Genomic DNA, 23661 nt, shown 5'->3' on the forward strand with positions numbered 1-23661 from the left:
CATGGAAGCCACCGTATTATATTATTGTAATGTGAAGATTTTATACAAACAAAATAATTATATAAAACTAATTTTAAACAAATCTTCACCCAAAACATTTATTTACTTTCTAATCCAGACTGGAAAAGAATTGATGTCTGTATCCCAATTGGGAATGGTTTTCCTCATTTACAGTGTGGTAGACCCCAATCTATGGGACAGGATATGAAAAGATGCAGACAAAAAGAAAACCTAATAACATTTCTAAGTCCTTCCCTGTCTAAAAACTGTACATATTGCTTTTCCTGTCACCGTTGGCAAGATTTCTGCTTAGATCCTCTGTCTGTGATCACTATCACCCCAAAAGGAAGTGAGAAAAATCCTCTCTATTGGAATAAAAGATGGCAATATACTCTGACTGGTTTCAGACCTTTCCCTACTGTATGTGGTTTACAAATGCCTAAAAAAACAATATACCTTCCCCTTTGAAATAATGCAATAAAGGGAACATATATTAAAGCAAAACCATGTTGTTTTTTTGTTTTGTTTTTTTCTGCAGGTCTGCAATTGATCTGGAAGAAATGGCATCTGGTCTCAATAAGAGAAAAATGATTCAGCATGCTGTCTTCAAGGAGCTGGTCAAAGTATGTTGGTGTTTTTGCTTTAAAGTTGAACTCCAGCCTTGCCATCGTTCTTTCACAGCTGTACAGGCTCCTAATTTCTCCATTGTCCCTGCACGCTTTACAAGTGTGCATTTTTGAAGCTGTAGCATTTTGGACAAAGCCCATCTCATTTCCAAGGACATCTAGCATCCTAGCTTTTCCCTCCATATATGTTTGGTACTTGCTTCACCTCTTTTTATACATTTTAATTTCAGTTCTTTTGATCTTGGAAGCTCTGGATCATATGTGGGCTTACTCTAGGGCAGTCTGCTGTTTTCAGGAAGCCAGACATTTAATTGGCATGTTGATAAAGGAGAGTGGAGGAACCAGGTTAAGTACAAATCTAAGCAGATAAAACTTCAGATTTAAAGTAAACCTGTAATGAGAGCATTTGAAGGGTTGCCGTTTCTGACCACCTTCCTAAGGTGCTAGTAATACTCTCGTACTAACCCAACCACTTTATATTATGGACCAAGTATGCAGATCAAAAAATTTCCTCACCTCCATACTTGTACTCATTCATTCAAACTTTTTCACTGCTTTATATCAGCTGACAATTTTTGCTGATGTCCGTTTACTAAACTAAAATGTACATTGAAATTATGAAATGCTTATGGACAATTTTCTGTCTCCCACAGCTGGTGGATCCTGGAGTAAAGGCATGGACACCTACTAAAGGAAAACCAAATGTCATAATGTTTGTAGGGTTACAAGGAAGTGGGAAAACAACCACCTGTTCAAAGGTAATGTAGAATGTACTGCTTTGGTCCTCTTGGCTTAAGTGCAGCTAATCATTCCTACTGATCTCTGCATTGTGTAATGTGGACAGGTTTTATATTAGACTAGCTAACAAACACATTGCCTTTATTTTGTTACAGCTGGCCTACTATTATCAGAGGAAAGGATGGAAAACATGTTTGATTTGTGCTGACACATTTAGAGCTGGTAAGTGTCTGTAAAGAAGATTATATACCACATCAATCCTTTTGACTGGCAAAGAAGATTAGAATGGGCTTGTAATTGTAATGTATATATACACAGCTTAAGCCAGAACATTTTATTTATTTTCCCGTTTTGGATAGCATAGCAAAATGGTTAAAACCTCCTATACTTCCAGTCCCATAAATATAGCAGAAAATATGGGGGAAATCCTCTTTTAAAAAGGTGTCCTTATTGGAAGATGTATCCTTGCCTCTTTCAGTGACAACTGCAGAATGTTAGACTTACCATCACTCTTCCCAGCAGGGACACAGAAGTAATAACCCAACAGGCTTGTTACTACTTCCTCTGTTTCCATAGGGGCCCATTTACCTGATTGTGTTGTGGTAGTGTGCAAGAGCAGCCATTCGTTTTGAATGCATATGGGTTGCAGCATGCTGCAACTCGCCATAGTGCATTACAGTGTGTTTTTTGATTCACATTTTGTGACATGTTCGGTTTTCAAGACCATGTGGTACTTTGAACTGCTTTAACGCAGTACATGTTAACATGTAAGGTAATGCATGCTATAAAATATAATGTTGCTGATATATTTGCTTAAAGGGAAGGAAGAAGGAAAGAAAAGGGAATTGATTATTAAACTATTGTAGATTTTCTTTTTTGTTGTTTAATATCTGTCCTGTCTGTAATTTGTTATATTAACCAGTTGCCGACCGCCGCACGCCGATGTACGTCGGTACAATGGCACGGGCAGGCATAAGGACATACATGTACGTCCCTTGCCTCCCGCGGGTCGGGGGCCCGATCGGGCCCCCGCCCGGTGCCTGCGGCGGTCGGAATTCGTACGGGAGCGATCCCGGACGAGGGGACGGCCATTCATTCATGGCCACCCCCTCGCGATCGCTCCCGACGAATAGAAATCCCCGGTGACATCACTTCCTCTCCTGTAATGTAAACACAGGAGAGGAAGTGATGTATTCTCTCCTCCGTGTCGGTATTTTTCGTTCCGACACGGAGGAGAACGGATCAGTAAGTTGCACCAACACTCACACACACAGTAGAACATGCCAGGCACACTCACACCCCCCCTTTACCCCCCGATCACCCCCCCAATTACCCCTGCCCCCCAGTCACAGTGACACCAATGTCATTTTTTTTTTTTTTTTTTTTTTTTTTTTTTTTTGCATTGGTGTCATTTGTGACTGTAATAACTGTTAGGGCAGTTAGAGTTAGCCCCCTTTAGTTCTAATGTACCCCCCTAACCCCCCCAATAAAGGTTTAACCCCGTGATCACCCCCCGTCACCAGTGTCACTAAGGCTGGGTTCACATTGCAGCGGTTTATGAGAACGAATGTGATTCGCACCGCACTGCAGTGCAAATCACATCCGATCTCTGTGCGATTCGAGTTCAGCCATTCGCCGCACCCGCCGCACCCGCCACACCCGCCGCACCCGCCGCAAATTCGCACGGGACCCTTTTTTTGGCCCGCAGCAGAATCGGATCGCATGGGTGTTCACACCATGCGATCCGAGTTTGCAGATCGCACTGCGATATGCGAACTGATCTGGGGGTGTCAGTAACATTTCACTGACACTCCCAGCAGTTCGCATAGGGCAGTGTGAACTGCCGCCGGGAGGCATGCGATGCGGGAACCCGCCGCGGATTCGCGGCGTTTCCGCATCGCTCCAGTGTGAACCCAGCCTAATAAGCGATCATTTTTCTGATCGCCGTATTAGTGTCACAGGTGACGCTAGTTAGGCAGGTAGGTATTTAGGTTCGCCGCAGCTTTTTATAGCGCCAGGGACCCCCATATACTACCGCATAAAGCCCCCTGATTGCCCCCTAGTTAACCCTTTCACCAGTGATCACCATATAACTGTTACAGGTGACGCTGGTTGGTTAGTTATTTTTTTATAGTTTCAGGGCACCCGCCATTTATTACCTAATAAAGGTTTAACCCCCTGATCACCCGGCGGGTGTCATTTGTGACTAATAACTGTTAGGGCAGTTAGGGTTAGCCCCCTTTAGTTATAAGGTACCCCCCTAACCCCCCCAATAAAGGTTTAACCCCGTGATCACCCCCCGTCGCCAGTGTCACTAAGGCTGGGTTCACATTGCAGCGGTTTATGAGAACGGATGTGATTCGCACCGCACTGCAGTGCAAATCACATCCGATCTCTGTGCGATTCGAGTTCAGCCATTCGCCGCACCCGCCGCAAATTCGCACGGGACCCTTTTTTTGGCCCGCAGCAGAATCGGATCGCATGGGTGTTCACACCATGCGATCCGAGTTTGCAGATCGCACTGCGATATGCGAACTGATCTGGGGGTGTCAGTAACATTTCACTGACACTCCCAGCAGTTCGCATAGGGCAGTGTGAACTGCCGCCGGGAGGCATGCGATGCGGGAACCCGCCGCGCATTCGTGGCGTTCCCGCATCGCTCCAGTGTGAACCCAGCCTAATAAGCGATCGTTTTTCTGATCGCTGTATTAGTGTCACAGGTGACGCTAGTTAGGCAGGTAGGTATTTAGGTTCGCTGCAGCTTTTTATAGCGCCAGGGACCCCCATATACTACCGCATAAAGCCCCCTGATTGCCCCCTAGTTAACCCTTTCACCAGTGATCACCATATAACTGTTACAGGTGACGCTGGTTGGTTAGTTATTTTTTTATAGTTTCAGGGCACCCGCCATTTATTACCTAGTCTCACTAGTGTACCCCTAAATTTAGGGGTGTCTACTTTCCAAAATGGGGTCATTTGGGGGGGGTTTGTGCCATCTTGGCATTTTATGGCCTTCAAAACTGTAACGCCCTTAGAAAGCCTGAAGGCGGTGCTTGGTTTTCGGGGCCCCGTACGCGGCTAGGCTCCCAAAAAGTCCCACATATGTGGTATCCCCATACTCAGGAGAAGCAGCAGAATTTATTTTGGGGTGTCATTTCACATATGCCCATGGCATGCGTGAGCAATATATCATTTAGTGACAACTTTGTGAAAAAAAAAAAAAAAAAAGTTTGTAATTTTCCCGCAACTTGTGGCAAAATATAAAATATTCCATGGACTCAACATGCCTCTCAGCAAATAGCTTGGGGTGTCTACTTTCTAAAATGGGGTCATTTGTGGGGGTTTTGTGCCATCTTGGCATTTTATGGCCTTCAAAACTGTAATAGGTAGTGAGGAGTGAAATCAAAAAATTACGCCCTTAGAAAGCCTGAAGGCGGTGCTTGGTTTTCGGGGCCCCGTACGCGGCTAGGCTCCCAAAAAGTCCCACATATGTGGTATCCCCGTACTCAGGAGAAGCAGCAGAATTTATTTTGGGGTGTCATTTCACATATGCCCATGGCATGCATGAGCAATATATCATTTAGTGACAACTTTGTTAAAAAAAAAAAAAAAAAAAAAAAAAGTTTGTAATTTTCCCGCAACTTGTGGCAAAATATAAAATATTCCATGAACTCAACATGCCTCTCAGCAAATAGCTTGGGGTGTCTACTTTCTAAAATGGGGTCATTTGTGGGGGTTTTGTGCCATCTTGGCATTTTATGGCCTTCAAAACTGTAATAGGTAGTGAGAAGTGAACTCAAAAATTTACGCCCTTAGAAAGCCTGAAGGCGGTGCTTGGTTTTCGGGGCCCCGTACGCGGCTAGGCTCCCAAAAAGTCCCACATATGTGGTATCCCCATACTCAGGAGAAGCAGCAGAATTTATTTTGGGGTGTCATTTCACATACGCCCATAGCATGTGTGAGCAATATATCATTTAGTGACAACTTTGTGTAAAAAAAAAAAAAAAATTTTTTTTTTTGTCATTATTCAATCGCTTGAGGCAAAAAAATAAAATATTCAATGGGCTCAACATGCCTCTTATCAATTTCCTTAGGGGGTCTACTTTCCAAAATGGGGTCATTTGGGGGGGTTTTGTACTGCCCTGCCATTTTAGCACCTCAAGAAATGAGATAGGCAGTCGTAAACTAAAAGCTGCGTAAATTCCAGAAAACGTACCTTAGTTTGTAGATGTGACAACTTTTGCGCAAACCAATAAATATACAATTATTGACTTTTTTTTTACCAAAGACATGTGGCTGAATACATTTTGGCCTAAATGTATGACTAAAATTGAGTTTATTGGATTTTTCTAATAACAAAAAGTAGAAAATATCATTTTTTTTCAAAATTTGCGGTCTTTTTACGTTTATATCGCAAAAAATAAAAATCGCAGAGGCAATCAAATACCATCAAAAGAAAGCTCTATTTGTGGGAAGAAAAGGACGCAAATTTTGTTTGGGTACAACATTGCATGACCGCGCAATTACCAGTTAAAGCAGCGCAGTGCCAAAGTGTAAAAAGACCTCTGGTCATTTACCAGCAAAATGGTCCGGTCTGAAAGTGGTTAAAACATTCAAAAATAAAAATCTGATAAAAAAAAAAAAAAAAAAAAGAAAAAAAGTAATGCATGTTAAAGCACCAACAAAAATGTAACTGGGCCCTAACATTTGGAAAAATGTTGGTTTTTAGCTATACCTTTTTGGCTAGGTTCACAATAGTCCGCAGCTGGCTACTATCCATGTCCGCCCTAGGCAAGGAGTGGTCCAGTGCTCGTCTTGGAACATCACAATGCTTACTGTTTTTTTAACTTTATAAACTATTACATTGTGAAACTTCATTCATGTCTCTGCACAGCTGAGCGTGTGTTGCGCTGCTCTGCAGTAACATATGGTGCTACCCAGTGTGCTGTGAAAAAAAAAAATGCAGACCTGCTGTTTTTCCCCATATAGCATTCCACCAGTATTAAAATGGGGGGCACATGGAAAACTATTTTCCATGTATCCCAGTGGTAACCTGTGTTTATCCAGTGCAGGAAACCGCAGCTCCCTGAAAATAGTGTTAACATTAAACAGGCATAAGTCTTCTGTATGTTCATTAACATTTTGTAGCCACGTTATTTAAGGGCCAGTTCACACCAGAACGTGTTGATGAAAAACTGCATTCCGTGTGCATTTTCTGCACTGCGCTCAGAGCGCACTGCAGCGGGTGTCAATATTAAGTTAATGGTACCTCTACAAACGGATCATATGGCCCTCTTCCGGATCGCATGGTACAGTGTGTTGCAATTTTCAACCCATTCAAAATGAAAGGGCTGAAATCGCACTGCACAGAACTGCATGTGAATCGCACAGGAATGCACAGCTTGTTCATGTGTGATTTTTGGTGTGAACCAACCCTAATGATACACAGCTGTGTTGGTAAACCTAACCTGTACATTGTTGTGCATTTACAGGAGCCTTTGATCAATTGAAACAGAACGCTACAAAAGCCAGAATACCATTCTATGGCAGGTATGGTGTTTCCTATATGCTTTGCATCATTTAGTAGTAAAATCTGTAAAACATCTTTTAGGATTGTAGTGAACAGTGCAAATTAGGACTATATTACACATAACTTCCAATGTAGTACTTAATTGTTGAAAAATTGTTTGTGTAGTAGTTAATTGGCCAATGGAGAGGAGGGCCGATTCTTGGCTGTGCAGTCACAATCTCCAGATATCCTGTGTAACAAAGCTCAACTCATAGGCACAGCCTATACTTCATAAATATGTATAAACTTGTAGTCATATGTTCAATGTAACGGATAGCTTTCCTGACTTCCCCTAGTAATACTAGTTCAGTTTTAATTATAAGTTGAAGACCTGATGATTTATGGAACTTTATACCAATTTACACAAATGTATATTGCTGCTGCCTGCATATCGGCTTTCATCCACACTACCTTAGTTCTGACTCACCAGCTTTTGCCCACCTTATGGCAATGCTTGGTCATAAGGCTCAATAATTATAGTTCTATGTCCAAGCGCCATAGCAGGGAGGCTTTTTTGCTGTTGTGCTTATTTGACCAAAGAGTTCTAGTAATCTACTCCAATTCATGGAATCTTATTTTGGTGTTGATACCAGCCTTACTTTTAGAAGCCAGGTATGATATGTCTTTGGTCATTTTCTAGCCAAATAATCTGTGGCAAGTTAATCAGATACATGTTATAACCAGTGATTTTTCAGGTAGTCAAGTTGAAAACCAAGTTAAAGACCAAGAGTAGATACAGGCCTCATTCACATGGTGGGCCATGGTACAGCAAATATGACTTTCTGGCCACAGCAGATCACACACGCCTATGATACCCCTTGCAGATTTACGCCGATACTTGCCCCTGGATCCTAATCGGATGCATTAATGAGGCCTAAAACTTATGCTATTCAGAGTGTTTTGGGAATTTGTAGTCGAAAGAGTCACAGCTTGAGTTTGACTATATTTTTCTATGAAGATGCGTGCATAGATGTAAGACCACCAAGTATAAGCTGCTCTATTGATTTTCCCATACTTGTGGCGAGTGTTCAGACAATGATTTGTGTTTTAATGTTTTTATATAAAAAAAATTAAATTTGAAATTGTGTACGTGCTGTAAAAGTCCTAAAGGTAGGGGGGGGGGGGGTCTTTCTCCCTTTTTCAATGTTTTTATATATGTTATCGGTTAAAGAATTTAGGAAAATTCTCCGTGGCTTAGATAGGGTCCCTTCAACTACATTCACCTATCACAAACTTCTTACTTGCAATGTTTTCCTTTCCATAAGTGAATTTCTATTACGGTAACTGTTCATGTGTACTTTTATGTGACGCTAGGAAGTCAGTTCCCTAGTATAACCCCCTCTCTCCATGCACATCATAACCCTCTCCTTTTCTGGGAGTATCTAACTATTCTCTGTGTTAGCCCTGCTCCTCTGCCCTTCACTTCCTTAACGCCCTCCCTGCTGGGGTAGTAGTGAAGAGGAATACTATTGTATCACATCCAAAATGGCAGCACTAGCAGCAGTAATCTTGGGGCTTTTAGATGTCTACACAAGGGAGGCTTTACAGGTAAATAACATGCTTAAACTAGAATAAATGTACATATTCTATGGGATACTTCTTTTTTGGTTGAAATGATTTGTTTGACAATGGAGTCTGTGAGTGCAGCTTGCCAGCTATTCCAGTTCAAAAATAACCAGAGACCACATACCACTAAGAATAAAAAATACTTTTACATTTTAGCTGACCAATGTAATTCTTTGGCTTTTCCTGACTCCTAAAATTTGTCAATTCCTTTTTGTTTTTTTTTGTTTTCTTTATTTTTTATTTTTTTACGACAAATTGTCAGTGTCAACAATGTTACAAACAAAAGGCCAAAGGACAAGAAAAAGAAAATAAATAAACATACAGAAAATAAAAATCATAATGGTCAGGCAATATCTAGTCACCGGCACAATTAAAGCAGCAATTCACCCAGCAACAGGGGGGGCGGGGGGGAAGCGTCTGGAGGGAAGGAGGGGGCAGGGAAGGATCCAGTAGTTAGGTAGGCCAGATACATGAATGTCTGCAGAGAAAGCGGAGCTAACCACCGCATCTGGGGTACGCTCATGTCCCGGAGGAGCCTATACCAGACTGAGGCAACCTCAGGGAGAGACACGTACAGGTGGAGGGGTAAGGGAAAATATCGGGGAATCTCGAACGGTCTATAGGTAGGGGGCAACGGGACTGCCCCTCTGCACCTCCGCTCAAGAGGGTCAGCACTTTTAGGGGGGAGCTGTAGGAAGTCCTGGATTAAGCTGGGAGTGGTCCCATAAGTCCCAAACTCGGAAGAACCTAGGCAGTGTGTCGTGAATAATAGCGGTAAGGTGCTCCATTCTATGAATCTGTTCCAGAGTTTGTAGTACCTGTGGGAGCGTTGGCGGAGACTGCGATAACCACCTGACTGGTATGGCCCGTCTCGTTGCCAGTAGAATAAAGCCTAAAAGTTTCTGGACATTTGCAGGCAGGTCAGGAAAGGGTAAGCCTAACAGAAAGTGGATTGGGGTCAGAGGGAGGATGGTGTCGGAAAGTTCTTGCAAATATGTATGGACAGAGGACCAAAAAGGTTGGATGACAGAACATTCCCAGAAAATGTGAAAAAGAGATCCAGTAGTCTTCCGACATCTCCAGCAGAGTGGGGAAACCCCCGGATCGTATTTATGTAGGATCTTTGGGGTCCTGTACCAAAACATTAGAATTTTATAGATTGTCTCCTTTTGTTCTACACATCTAGACGATTTAGAGGCAGTCTCCCAAATTTTCAGCCATTGGGTGGTGGTAATGGTCTGGCCAAGAAGCCGAGACCACTTGTGCATATAGAGGTGACCTGGGCCAGGAAGAGGGAGAGGCCTGTAAGTATTTGTAAATCTCAGAGGTGAGTCGCGTTTGGTATGGACCTTGGGAGCAAAGAAGTTCAAAAGGGGTAGGGTTGTTCAAGGTAAGGATGGGGTTTTTGGAGCTAAAGTAGTGTCTGATTTGAAGATATGAGTAAAATAGACCCTTGGGGACCTGAAATTTACGTTGAATGTCAGCGAAGGATAGAAGCGAATGTGTAAGTGGGTGTACCAAGTTACGAAGTTGGAAGACACCCGCACGTGTCCAAGGGAGCATGCGCGAGTAAGACAGGCTGTCCGGAATGTCAGGGTTGAACAATACGTTTAATAATGGCGAGCATGGAGAGGTCAGGGAGAGACGCTGGGCACATTTCTTCCATATAGAAAGAGTAAAGAGCATGGGGCGCAGAGAAAGGTTCCTAAGCTGATGTATGGAAGTTTCCAATTCTGCCCAAATCATCGAGCAGGGGTGGACCGGGGTAGTAATGCTCATTTCAATGTCAGACCACACACTGGACGACATTCTATGTGACCATACTATGACCGGTTTCAAGTGTGTAGCAAAATAATATTTAAGGAAGTCCGGGGCCCCCAGTCCACCTCTAGCTCTGGGAGTGAGCACTACGGAACTAGCTATCCTGTGAGCCTTATAGCGCCAGATAAAGTTAAGGAAGGACCTCTGAGTCGCTTTGAGTTGGGACATGGGAACGGGGATCGGTAACGTTTCAAATAGGTATAAAAGTCGTGGCATAATAGACATCTTCAAGACATTGATGCGACCCAAGAGAGAAATGGGATACGAGTCCCATTGTCGCAAGAGTCGGCGCCGCTGATGTCAGCGGCTGCATGCAGGGTAATTATTTCCTAAACTGTGCAGGTTTAGGAGATATTAATTTTTACCCACAGGTAAAAATAGGTTTCATGTGGGTAAAAATCACCAAGCAGGCAATACAACCACTTTAAGTACTATTATTTCTATTGGCTAAATGGTTTGTTGTCCATAAGCACTTTCATTTTAAACTCTGAAGCTAGGATATGTGTTAGTAGGCATTTTAGCTGTTACTCTATTTATGTGCAATGCTAATTTGTGCTCTGGACTCTGTTTTCTTTTGTGTGTGTAACATTTTATGTGTTTGAAATGTCTTCTCATACAGCTACACAGAGATGGATCCGGTGAACATTGCATATGAAGGTGTTGAGAAATTTAAGAATGAAAACTTTGAAATCATTATTGTAGACACAAGTGGTCGACACAAGCAGGAAGATTCATTGTTTGAAGAAATGCTTCAAGTTTCTAATGCTATAGTAAGCAAGCCTTCCTTACCCATCATTATTAGTGCATTATTATATACTAGGCATGCAGTCAGTGCGGGGCTTCTGTTCACAAGGTAAACAAAAGCTCAGCACTATGCTCCTTCACTTTTTTTTTTTCCACTACATTTTAGTTGTTAAAAAATCACTTATCACCAATTTTGACAGGATCAAATAGCATTGGTGTATTGATTTTTTTTTTTGTTCTCAGTAAATCGCCTCGGGCCAATAGCCTTTCGGATGAGGTTCAGAAAAAAAATAATGTGTAAAGTTAGCCAATTTTTTGTATAATATGAAAGATGTTATGCCGATTAAATAGATACCTAACATATGATAAAGATCTTGTGTGCTGCTATTAGAAAATGTATGTAAACAAAGCAGAACATCTGCTACCATTTAATAAGTGAACTCGCACTCCTGAAAATAAAATAAGTAAATAATGGTGCGCTTATTCCAGCAGTAAATGAATCATATGATATATAAATCTGTCTAAACAACTAAGGCAGAAATATTATGACATACAAGTGAATATTATCAAAGTCCAAACAATAAAATAGAGTGAATGAAAGTCCAACACTTGTGATGATTCAAACATTTAGTGAATGTCCCTCACTCTTGCAGATATGTAATACAATCCGTGCCATAAATCAAAGGATGTGCAAATAAACCTCCACCATCCACCTCTGAGTGAATTGGACCTCTCATCTCTCCCTCCTCATCTCTTCTTTGGGCTTCAGTGCAGCCGATCAGATACAGATTGGTCCGACCGACTGCTTTACTTGCCATTATGCGGCCAGTAAAAGAGCCTGCAACCGGAAGTGACGTCATTGTCGACGCTCGCTGGTTTTTGCGTCACACAGGAGGAACAGCTCTAGTTCTTCTCACAGTATGGATGCCGCCAGTTGCATCTCTCCCAGGCTTCCCAATTACTCCAGCGAGCCCGGTGGTGGCGGTGTAAAAGTATTCCAGTGGCTGCCCAGCCGATTGGGAATAATTTTAAATGAAAAAGAATTGCTGGCTGTAAAAAAATCCCACAGGGATCATGGCTGATGCCTCAACCATAATCCTGGTACTACCACTTCCCTACCAGGATGTATATATGCAGTGGCCGGTAGGGAGGTGGTTGTTAATACTTTTGCTTTCCCCAAGTTGGGAACAATGCTGTCTCCTATGCACGAACACGTGACCATATGTTTTATAAAACACATGTTTAGGCTCATATCTGTATACAAACTGAGTAGCTGCCCTTAGTTCTTCCTCCACTTTGAGGCTCGGTTCATACTGGTGTGATGTGGGAAACGTATGAATCCACTGCGGTTCCCGCATCACATTTGACTCGCAAGGCAGTTCACATTGCCTTATGCGAACCGCTGTCAATACAAAGTTAACACCACCCCCAGATCGGTTCACATATCGCAGTGTGAACTGTCAGTTGGGACCTGAATCAAATCACATGGGTGTGAACACCCATGCAATCTGATTCTGGTGCTGACCAAAAAAAAATTGTCCTGTGCAAGTTTGGTCCGAATGTGATGCAAATTCAGCCATACTATCTGTATGGCTGAAATCACATCGCACAGACATCACATGTGATTTGCAGTGCCATGTGAATAACATGCGATATCACGCAGCGCACCAGTGTTAACCAAGCCTAAAACTGGTTGTGGACATTGGAGGGAGGTCAGAAATGTGTATGACCCAATTTTTGTTATCGTTTTACAGACACACAAATGTTTAAGCTGAGTTTGCCTGTGCGCATTCTTGTTTTATGGTGTAAAGTTAGTGTAGGAAATCTATTTTCAGCATCTATGTATACATTTCCTATGTATTCTATGTGTACATTATTTTATATTTGCATTTCAGCAACCTGATAATATTGTCTATGTCATGGATGCATCCATTGGTCAAGCCTGTGAATCCCAAGCTAAAGCCTTTAAGGATAAAGTAGATGTAGCATCAGTCATTGTAACCAAGTTGGATGGTCATGCAAAAGGAGGAGGAGCTCTTAGTGCGTAAGTATGTTGTTGATATCATAACTGTACACACACCCATCCAATGGTCTGTGTGACCTGGCATAGATGTCACAAAAATATATGAAGTCTACCTAAAATTGACCGTGTTTTTACAAGCTAAACTCATTTTACCCATACTTCTCTCTTAAATTTCCCATTTTACATTATTATTTTTTTTAGAAGAGACTTGGCTTCGTACCATACTAAATTTCAGTGAACTCATTGACTACAAAATGACATTACTAAATAAACATTACATTTGTGTCATCTTAAAACTAATATAATTAACTATCCACAGGGTTGCTGCAACAAAGAGTCCCATCATTTTCATTGGAACTGGAGAACACATAGATGATTTTGAACCATTTAAAACACAGCCTTTTATCAGCAAACTCCTGGGTAAGTGCTAACTGTAAGATAAGTGTTTATACACAATGTAAACTTTGTACATTAAGGTGTCTAACTTGTTTTAAATAAATTGTAATATCTCCTACATCCATTCAGATGTTTCTCATTGGCTTAGAAATAATCGATATGTGTGTGTTTTTTAGGAATGGGAGACATTGAAGGGCTGATCGATAAAGTGAATGAGCTGAAACTGGATGACAATGAAGCTCTTATAGAGAAATTAAAACATGGTAAGTGCATGTTAACACACAGACTTTTTTATCTGGGATCTATATATATTATGAGGGAAATCAAACAAATTGGCAACACAGGTAGTTGCAATTCAGGCTGCATCTCCTTCAGTGAAGTCTGAGCCAGGCTTACAGACCTGTATTTCTGGGGAACCAAGCGTGACAGTTTGCAAAGTTCAAACAGATTGGATGAGAAGTCAAGTTACACTCTAAACATGCAAAATGAAACTGTCAGGATCAGGTTTTATTCACCTGCAGCCAATGCAAGGATTTGACTAGGGCTGTAATCTTGTATTAAATATGTCTCCATGATGCCTCTTACAGCTCCTGTTTAGCATTGTTACGTCTTCTGAAAGATTTGCAAAAATGCCCCCCTTGTTTGTTTAGGAAACCACTGTAGAAGTTCATGCATGTTCTGTAGAAAGTTATTCTTAAGAATTAATAGTGAAAGTTTGTAATATTAATGCAGTATTTATACATAGCAAAAGCGTGGTGTTGTATTTTGGTATAAAGTTATGTAAATCTGAAATCTATTCTATTTGATTTGTATTTTTATTTTTTATAATTTAAGGTCAGTTCACACTGAGAGATATGTATGAGCAGTTTCAGAATATCATGAAAATGGGTCCTTTTAGCCAGATTTTGGTAAGTATGTTCTGCCTACACGGATTTACATGCTACTTTCTGTGAATGAATACATGTTCTTTCCATTACTTTTACTGCAATGTACAGTATATATACCCTGGTAGGCTGCGGGGCAAAACTGCTGCAATGTGACTAAGCCTTTAGAGCAGTGGTTCTCAACTCCTGTCCTCAGGACACACTAACAGGCCAGATTTAAAGTATTACCTTGGGGAGATGCAGATTAATATACTGCAATCACTGAGCAGCAATTGCTATCGCCTGTGATGTATTTCAGTTACCTTGCAAACGTGGCCTGTTAGTGGGTCCTGAGGACAGGAGTTGAGAGCCACTGCTTACTCCATAAATTCCTTGTATGTTGTTCATCTTTAAGGCTGCTTTCACACTGGGGCGGTATTCAGGCATTACAGCGCTAAAAATAGCGCCTGAAAAAAACCGGCCCCTTTCACTCCAGTGTGAAAGCCGGAGGGCTTTCACACTGGAGCGGTGCGCTGGCAGGACAGTGAAAAAAGTCCTGCTAGCCGCATCTTTGGAGCGGTGAAGGAGCCGTGTATTCACCGCTCCTAAACTGCTCCTACCCATTGAAATCAATGGGACAGCGCGGCAATACCGCCGGCAAAGCGCCGCTGCAGCGGCGCTTTGCGGGCGGTTTTAACCCTTTTTCGGCCGCTAGCGGGGGTTAAAACCACCCCGCTAGCGCCCGCAGACCGCCGCTAAAAATAGCGGCACTTTACCGCCGACGCCCGCACCGCCCCAGTGTGAAAGGGGTGTAAGTAAAGACGACTATGCTCCATGATAGCTATTTTGAATTTATTATGGTAGGATAGTAGATACACATTGGTTGTATTCAAAAATATCTCTCATTTGTGTTGACAGGGAATGATTCCTGGCTTTGGACAAGATTTTATGAGTAAGGGCAATGAGCAGGAGTCGATGGCTCGTCTGAAGAAGCTTATGACCATAATGGACAGCATGAATGACCAGGGTAAGTCATCATTAGCCTTTGCTATTGTTAAAATATATAGTAAATATGCAGTCATTTTCATTAACAGTAATATAGTTTTTTATGAACACTTCGTTTTAAAGCTGAGGTTTAGCCATAAAAACCCTATAGCTTTAGTGAGTTACTTTATTACAGATAAAGTATGTCCCACGTTGTGCAGGCAGCTGGATCCTAAATATTCTGTGCAGGGATGCCTGGTACTGTTCCTGCTGGTGAACTTCTGGCACTGCAGGGGTTAATGGCTTCTGGTCCTCTGTGAAGCTGCTGTGAAAAATGACCCTTTCTGGATTTGTTAGATTTTTTCACAATTTCACATGGCACATTCATCAGTGGATTACTAATGGGGAAAAAAATACTGCAAGCAAGCATTTAAAATACTTGATTTTTCTGTGCTTTAGCTACAGTGTAAATGACAGGGTCATTTAAAAAAGAAATGAAAACAGAACCTATGTAGTCACCTATACAACTTTGCACTATAGCAAAATGTATCTTATGTACCAGTTTAGCTGTCTCTATCATTTTGATTTACTAAAACTGGAGTGCAAAATCTGGTGCAGCTGTGCATGGTAGCTAATCGGCTTCTAACTTCAGCTTGGTCAATTAAGTTTTGATAAAACCTGAGATGCTTCTCTATTGAAAAATGGATGTAAATGGGTAATCATCCATTTACATCAGTTTACATCCGCATCCATCAACATCCGTTTTTTTTTAAATTGATCAAAGCTCTAATTTTTCTTCCATTTTATAAAAACGGATCGGACGGAAAACAGATGTAAACTGACAAATGGTCCGCTTGTCATTAGATTTTTGCATTAGTAGTGGATGTAAAAAAACTGATGAGCAGCTGATGATGAAAAACAGATGAATACTTCATCAGGGGGCCTTAAGCTGGCTACACACTACACTACTTTTAGCCTAGGTTCACATTGGATTGATTTGTCATGCGATTTGAGAGGCAATGGCACTGTTCCAATCAGTGCAATGCCGATTTTTTTGCGGCACCGCACCAATTTGCAAAAGTAGTTTTACTACTTTTACTTTTTTACCTGCATTACTTTTGCTGATTTTCAGTTGCGATTTCACACAGATGTCTATCGAGTAGCACCTGAAATTACACTGACCTTGCTACTTTGAAATTGCGCTACTTCAAGTGAAGTAGCATCAATGTGAACCAGGCCCCTTTCACACTTTTACGACTTGTTCTACGATTTAGGGCTGCAAAGTCACATGACAAGTCGTTCCCCATGATTTCCAATGACTACCATTCATATTAGTATAATTTCAAAGTAGTCTCTGCACTACTTTGGTCTGACTGTGATCCTACTTCAGCCCATTAAATGTCACTGAAGTCGGATCGCCATCTCAACTGATCCCACTTTGGCATGCGACTTGTGCTCTGATAATCTTGAAGGGGAAAGTTAAAAAAAAAAAAAACCTCATGGGTTCCCCCTCCAAGAGCATACCTGGCCCTTCGGTCTGGTATGGATTTTCAGGGGAGACCCCACGTCAAAAAAACTGCATGCCCCCCCCCAAATCCATACCAGACCCTTATCCATGCACACAGCCGGCAGTTCAGGAAATGGAGTGGGGACAAGCGCCCCCCCCCCCTCCTGAACCGTACCAGGCCGCATGCCCTCAACATGGGGGGTGGGTGCTTTGATGCGGGAGTGGGGGGCCTACGCCCACCCCCAAACAACCTTGTTCCCAAGTTGATGAGCACAAGGGGCTCTTCCCAACAACCCTAGCCATTGGTTGTCACAGCCTGTGGGCAGAGAGATTATCGGAATCTGGAAGCTCCCTTAAACAAGGGGGCCTCCAGATCCTGGCGCTCCACCCTATGTGAATCAATATCTGGTACATTGTACCTCTTCCCATTCACCTAAAAAGAAAAAGTGTCAAAGATAAAACGCGTTACATGGGTTTTTAAAGTAATTTATTAAGCAGCTTCGGCGTCTCATCCGACAAAGTCCACAGTTGTACGACTGTCGTATCGTACAAGTGTGAAAAGGGCCTTATACAGTTTTTTTCATGTACAACTTTGCTTTAGATTTAACAAAACCATATAATATGAGGTCAAACGTAAATGCTTTCAATTTGTATGCAATCAGGCAGGGCCTTGCACATAGTTGAAGGTACATCCTAAAGGAAAAAAAGTTGTATAAAGTGTATCCAACATTGGTCTATGTAAAGCTTTTTATTTTATTTTGCATGTTTCTCATTTTAGCCACGTTTACGGTGCATGCACAGTTGTACAGCTATAGCCACCTTAACAGAGCTACCAATATGTGCCGTCCCTTTCCCCAGCTCTCTCTGTGAAGTAAAAAATACACAGCAAAGAGAGAAGAAAGCATTCCTCATAAATGAATGGCAGAGCAGCATTTGTAAAAGTAGGCAGATTAATTTGCAATGTTGGATGGATCTTTGTAATGCTGTTCAGCTTTCATGCAAGAGTAGCATTACAGTTGCCATAGAAGCTGCTAGTGACATGTTATGTCTTTGAGCACTGTGGGCAGATGAGGCTTTCACAAAGAAGGGCAAGAAATAAGCTCAAAGTGTGGTGATGGCAGAAAACCACTACTCATCTCTTACTTTACTGCAAACTACATATGTTTTTACATTTTCTTGCTTTATAATTCATATGTTCCCTTCCCTTGTTAGTGGAAGAAAGCCTATCTCAGTCACAGCGTGCAGCATACACCGGAAGATAGTCATCATTGTATAATTCTTGTTCATATTCTTTGTAGAACTTGATAACACAGATGGTGCCAAACTCTTCAGTAAACAGCCTGGCAGAATTCAGAGAGTGGCCCGAGGATCTGGAGTATCTACAAGAGACGTACAGGAGCTGCTAGCACAGTATACAAAGTTTGCACAAATGGTTAAAAAAATGGGCGGGATCAAAGGACTATTCAAAGGTAAGTCCCTAGAATAGAGAAAATAATTTTATTCAGAAAGAGTTCACATTTTAAAACAGGCTTTACAGGGCCCACCCTACAGTATCAACACAGTTTAATCTGTTGTGTGCAGATTTATAATGTTCTGTTATGTATAGGTTCATCAGTACATTGCAGTGTCTTTTGCGGGACACGTTGTGTTGCTTTACATTTTTCCATTTTGTTTACAGGCGGTGACATGTCAAAAAATGTAAATCCTTCACAAATGGCCAAACTAAACCAGCAAATGGCAAAAATGATGGACCCCAGAGTTTTACAGCATATGGGTAAGTACAATGGATACTTTTTTAATTAAAATGTTGCAATACATTTCTAAATTTAATAAGTTAATAAATTTCAGAGAGCAATGCATACAATCTGACTGGTAGACGCATGTTGTTTGTTAAGCCTATTAACTGATATACAATTCTGTAATGAAAAATATTATGATTTTTTTTTTTGTTTTTTGTGACCATGTTAGAGTTTTGAAGTCCAGCCTGAGCTCATTCAGCTGGACTTCTCCTAAGGGTCACAGGAGTGCAATTCCATTTTCAGCAGAGAGTAGTCACACAGATCAGTCCAGGCACCACGTCATCCCAACTCTGGAAGTTTGGATCCGCCAGGTGCCTGGACTGATGGCCGTCTCAGCCTTTCAGCGAGCCACTCCCTGCCCCTCCACAGCTCAGCGCTCCAGTGAGTGTGGAGAAGCAGAGCACGAGAGCTGCTGATTGAGAGGCAGCAGCTCCTCTGCTCAGGGAGCTGTGAGAACTGAGCCATTGGTGGTGTTTGGTGGCTCAGTTCTCGGTGCAGAGGCACCCGGGGGACATGCAGCATCGGACCCATGCTGCATCCACCTAGGTAAGTATAATGGGGGGGGGGGGACACACCAAACCCATACTTTTCGTTTTAACAGGACTGATGACTCGCTTGCTTGCACATAACCTGGCTTGGGCCTGGTAATTAGCTGCTGAAGCACCATAAGTTGTGATCCCACTTCCTCTTAGAGAGTGGCTAAATATGATATCCATGGTCTCACTAAATGTAGGAACTTAGCCGCCCTCTCTTGCTTACTGCTGAGATGATGTGTCAAGGGCTATGGTCTATGGGACAGTGTTTATGACTGTAACGAACGTGCACTACTCTTCCAAACAAACTGAAGTAGGGGTGGGAAAAGGAGAGGTTGGGGATCGTGGAGGATATTCCAAAGAGGCAGAAAAAAATGGTAAGAAACCATTTCATAAAAAAAGATTACAGGAACATTAAAGAGGTTCTTCTGTCATTATTTGAAGCACTAAAAGTAAAGGGCTGTAGCTTCTGATTTTTATTAAACGGGAACTCGCCTGTCCCAGGATTCAGCAATTATCCGCACCCTCTCCCAGTTTCTTCATCGTGCTTCAGTTCCCTGCATCGGCATGTGGGCAACTGGTTGTGACTGCTTGCAACTTTACAGCCGACTGCTCATGCGTCCCGCTGCTTTGTGGTACCTATCGTGTTCCAGAAGGCAGGGGGTGGGGGGCTGAACTTCCACTCAGATCACCACAGCGATTGGACCAGAAGTGGGGGAAAGGGTCAAATGTGGAGGGGGGGGGGGGGGGTGAGAGTGGGACTTCTGATGGGTGAAGTTCTGCTTTAAAGTGTTACTAAACACACAAAAGTAAAATTAGTCTGTATATGCAGTAAAGCGTGCTTGTTATACTCACTGTGGAAGCTAAGGTTAATCCTCTACATTTTGTGAAAAAGGCTGTTTGATCCTGTCTTCTCTGATCCGCCCCTTCTTCCACTGTCCCCAATCCGTCTCCTGATAAGACAGAGCTTTTGGAGTCACTTTGAACATACTCTGATGTGTATTGCTAGAGAGGTTTTTTTTTATTTTTATTTTTTTGGGAGGGTGCATGTGATCAGTACAGGGCCAATCGGCACTGCCCAGACAAAGGGTTAGGGGTCCTGCAGCTTCATTGGACAGTCAGATTAAAATGAAAACTTCTCCTCAAGCTTTAACCAGATACTGATAGAAGTCACAAGACTGCTATATACTGCTGATGAGAAAAGGCATTTAGCAGTTTAAATTTACTAAAATTGCATTTTCATATTGTGTGTACCGTGGGAGACCAGATACAATGTATGCAGGGTCCTGGGTTTAGTAACACTTTAAGTATTGGATGTGTATGGATTATTTTTGGAGAATAGGGATATTGTGTAGGGTCATTAAATTATGGTTGAGAAAGCACATATGTGGAATAAAGCAGTACAAGTTTAGTCTTTGTACTGCAAAAGGGAAGCCAGAGATCCAATGCGGCTCACCTTTAAAGGAGCCAAGGACTGCCAGCTACAGAGCTCACCAGTGCATCTGCGGTTCCATGTTGCAGCCATAATGCAAATGGAACACCGTAGTCTAAGATTGTATTGATGAAATCCACACATGTGCTGTTCAGCCAAACTTTAAGGTGATAAATGAAACCACAGAGTGCAGAGGGAACCACTGCTATGAACTTCTGTCCAATACTCCCAGAAGGGTCCAATGGTGGTCTTTGAGCAAGAATATTTCTTCAACCCAGCTGAGTTTAGTGGTGTTGGTAGTTGGACAGGTAATTAATGCTTATTTGCTTTTCTTTTTTGGCCAATTTGTTGTTGGGTAGATTAACAACACATCAAAAACGCATAAATAAATGCACTACATGCTTTTCTGCAGCATCTCCATTGAAGTCTATTAAACCAAAAAAGCACCATTCTGCGTTTAAAAAAAAAAAGTGTCCCTGACCCTTTCCAAAAACGCAGCAGTTGGCAAAAAAAAGCATAGATATGAACGTATCTCTATAGGAAACCATGTTAAATGGAGTGTAGTGCGTTTCTGCAAAAAGCCCAAAAAAACACGTGTGAACCAGGCCTAAAGAGGAGTTCCAGTCTCCTATCTAAAAATGTAAAAGTCGGTAGCTACAAAAACTGTAGCTGCTGACTTTTAATAGCCACTCACCTGTTCGCATGATCCAGTGCTGTGCTTGGCCCAGATGTTTTCACCCTATGTCAGTGACGGCGAACCTTGGCACCCCAGATGTTTTGGAACTAAATTTCCCATGATGCTCATCCACTCTGCAGTGTACTTGAGCATCATGGGAAATGTAGTTCCAAAACATCTGGGGTGCCAAGGTTCACCATCACTGCCCTATGTCCTCTATCCCCAGTGCCAGTATCTTTACTATGGGCACCTGGGTGTGATAGCTTGTACCCGCTGTGCACTGTGAATGGTACTGCAGTCTTCTGAGACCTGTTGTGTCCTAGAAGGCTTTGGGAGGAAGGAGAACTTCTGCTTCCAATTGCCTAAGCGGTTGGAGCGGAAGTGGAATCGGGTACCCTTCCCTTCCCAAAAGTTCCATTTCACAAACGGGAGCAGGAGAGGAGGCTTTAAAATGGAACTTACCTTTTTTGGATTGGGCTCCGCTTTCTTTTTTTTTTTTCTTCTTTAAGGTATGTTTATCTGTAAAAAGTCTCCCTTTATGTAGACATCCAAAAAGTTTGGAGCTTTGCCATGTTAGATGCAATGTCTGTAGATTCAGATCTTTCACTCAAATGACTCTTTATAGTATTCTCATTTGTTCCTTCCCCAGCTGCCAGCATAATACGTTGTGTAAGGTGGGGGAACTGGGCCCACGCATTGGTTAGACGGTCCCAGAAGAGGAGAGGGATATAACATGGTATAAGGGAGGGAGGCTGGGAAAAGCAAGTTCAGAGCCATATTGCAAGTAAATAAAAATAAATAAATAAAAAGAAGAAATAATAATAATTTATAATGTATGGAAAGTAAAAATGCTGCACGTTCCATACTTTGGTTTTCTGTGCTTTTACCTGCAGTTTAAGGTGGCGAGGGAGGCCTTAGAGATGATATAACGTTCTTTTCTTTGCAGGTGGAATGGCAGGCCTTCAGTCAATGATGAGACAATTTCAACAAGGAGCTGCTGGCAACATGAAAGGAATGATGGGATTCAACAACATGTAAACAATGCCTTCATAACAATGGACATCTCACAACATCTTTGCCATCAGTGGAGCATGTGTGAACTACTAGCCATTGGGTCAGGAGACCTGTGAAATGGAAAGAGACTAAAATTATAACGTAGTCATTTTTTTGAATGGCTCCCCAGTTTTTACTTCTGATCTGATAGATCATCCGGTTTTATGTTGCAAGAGATACCTTGCTTCACAATAAATGACAGCGCAGATGTACTGCTTTTAAATTACTTAATTTAAACAATAGATTGTTAGTCAATATTTACAGCCACAATGCCCTATTTATGCAAAAAAAACTTCCAGATCACTGGTAGTTTTGTGGAAATTCATGTACTGGAAAAATAAATTTCTTTATGGTTATAGTACTACTGTTATGGGATTTTCTTTTTACCTAACTCTTCTTGATAAAAGTCTACAATATGTTAGTATTCTAAATATGCAGGTCTTATCCAAAAGCTGTTGGGTGGACAAAAGAAATGTATTTAATCTTTGGGTTTTTTTTTTTTTTTTTTTTTTTTTTTGTGTGTGCTAGTTCACACCAGATGGTTTCTGCACTGGAAACTGACTGCATGGTGTGAACTAGAGCCATTGGAATACCTGGAAAACACTGTGCATTCATTTTTAGCGCAGAAAAAAAAGCACACGGAACTGGCCATGAAAGCTCAGCTGTGGGCTTTACAACACAATATCTGTATGTTTAAGTGGACCTATGCTTTGAGACCTTTTCACAATCAGAACACATTAAAGAGGAAGTAAACCCTGATGAATTTACTTCCTCTTTGATTCCCTGCAAAGGTAAAGCATAATGGACTACTATGCATCGCATAGTAGTCCATTATGTGTCACTTACCTGACACAGGAACCAGCAAAATCACCGCTGTCCCCTGTAGTCCGGAGCATCCATCTTCTCGGTGGGTCTCGCTGCTTTCAGCGCTGTCATTCGGCGAAGCCGCGATGACGTCACTCCCGCACATGCGCACGGGAGCCGACACTCACGGCATATTGCCGTTGACAGCGGCGTGCTCAGTGCGCTGTGCGCCGCTGTCTACAGCGCATGCGCCGTAGATAGCGGTGCCTGTCTTTCGGCAAATATCTCCTAAACCGTGTAGGTTTAGGAGATATTTCTTGGACCTACAGGTAAGCCTTAATCTAGGCTTACCTGTAGGTCAAAGTTGGTTGTAAGGGTTTACAACCACTTTAACAGAGTCTCTTTAAACCCCTGACCCACTTGTACTTTCCTTACCCTGCTGCTCCCTCAGAACACCCACGAAATACCTGATGTTTCTAACAATTGAGTAACCATCTCCCAGAAAGGCAATAGGGCATAACTGTCAC

At 42.1% G+C, this 23661-nt stretch overlaps 1 protein-coding gene across 1 annotated transcript in view; it reads left to right on the forward strand.

The window, feature by feature from the left end:
- Positions 1 to 22691, forward strand: part of SRP54 (signal recognition particle 54) — a 34486-nt gene extending 11795 nt beyond the window's left edge. Inside the window, exons 4-16 of the mRNA XM_077464708.1 lie at positions 539 to 623; positions 1280 to 1384; positions 1520 to 1586; positions 6857 to 6914; positions 10940 to 11090; positions 12960 to 13108; positions 13407 to 13507; positions 13660 to 13746; positions 14318 to 14391; positions 15265 to 15373; positions 18136 to 18306; positions 18516 to 18611; positions 22224 to 22691. Coding sequence (XP_077320834.1) covers positions 539 to 623; positions 1280 to 1384; positions 1520 to 1586; positions 6857 to 6914; positions 10940 to 11090; positions 12960 to 13108; positions 13407 to 13507; positions 13660 to 13746; positions 14318 to 14391; positions 15265 to 15373; positions 18136 to 18306; positions 18516 to 18611; positions 22224 to 22315 — 1345 coding nt within the window. The 3' untranslated portion in view covers positions 22316 to 22691. The remainder of the gene's footprint in view (positions 1 to 538; positions 624 to 1279; positions 1385 to 1519; positions 1587 to 6856; positions 6915 to 10939; positions 11091 to 12959; positions 13109 to 13406; positions 13508 to 13659; positions 13747 to 14317; positions 14392 to 15264; positions 15374 to 18135; positions 18307 to 18515; positions 18612 to 22223) is intronic.
- Positions 22692 to 23661: the final 970 nt, after the last annotated feature.

Source organism: Lithobates pipiens, unplaced genomic scaffold (genome assembly GCF_037356315.1).
Source record: "Lithobates pipiens isolate NorthernLeopardFrog02 unplaced genomic scaffold, aLitPip1_a1.2 Scaffold_30, whole genome shotgun sequence".
In the NCBI taxonomy this organism is placed as follows: Eukaryota; Metazoa; Chordata; class Amphibia; order Anura; family Ranidae; genus Lithobates; species Lithobates pipiens.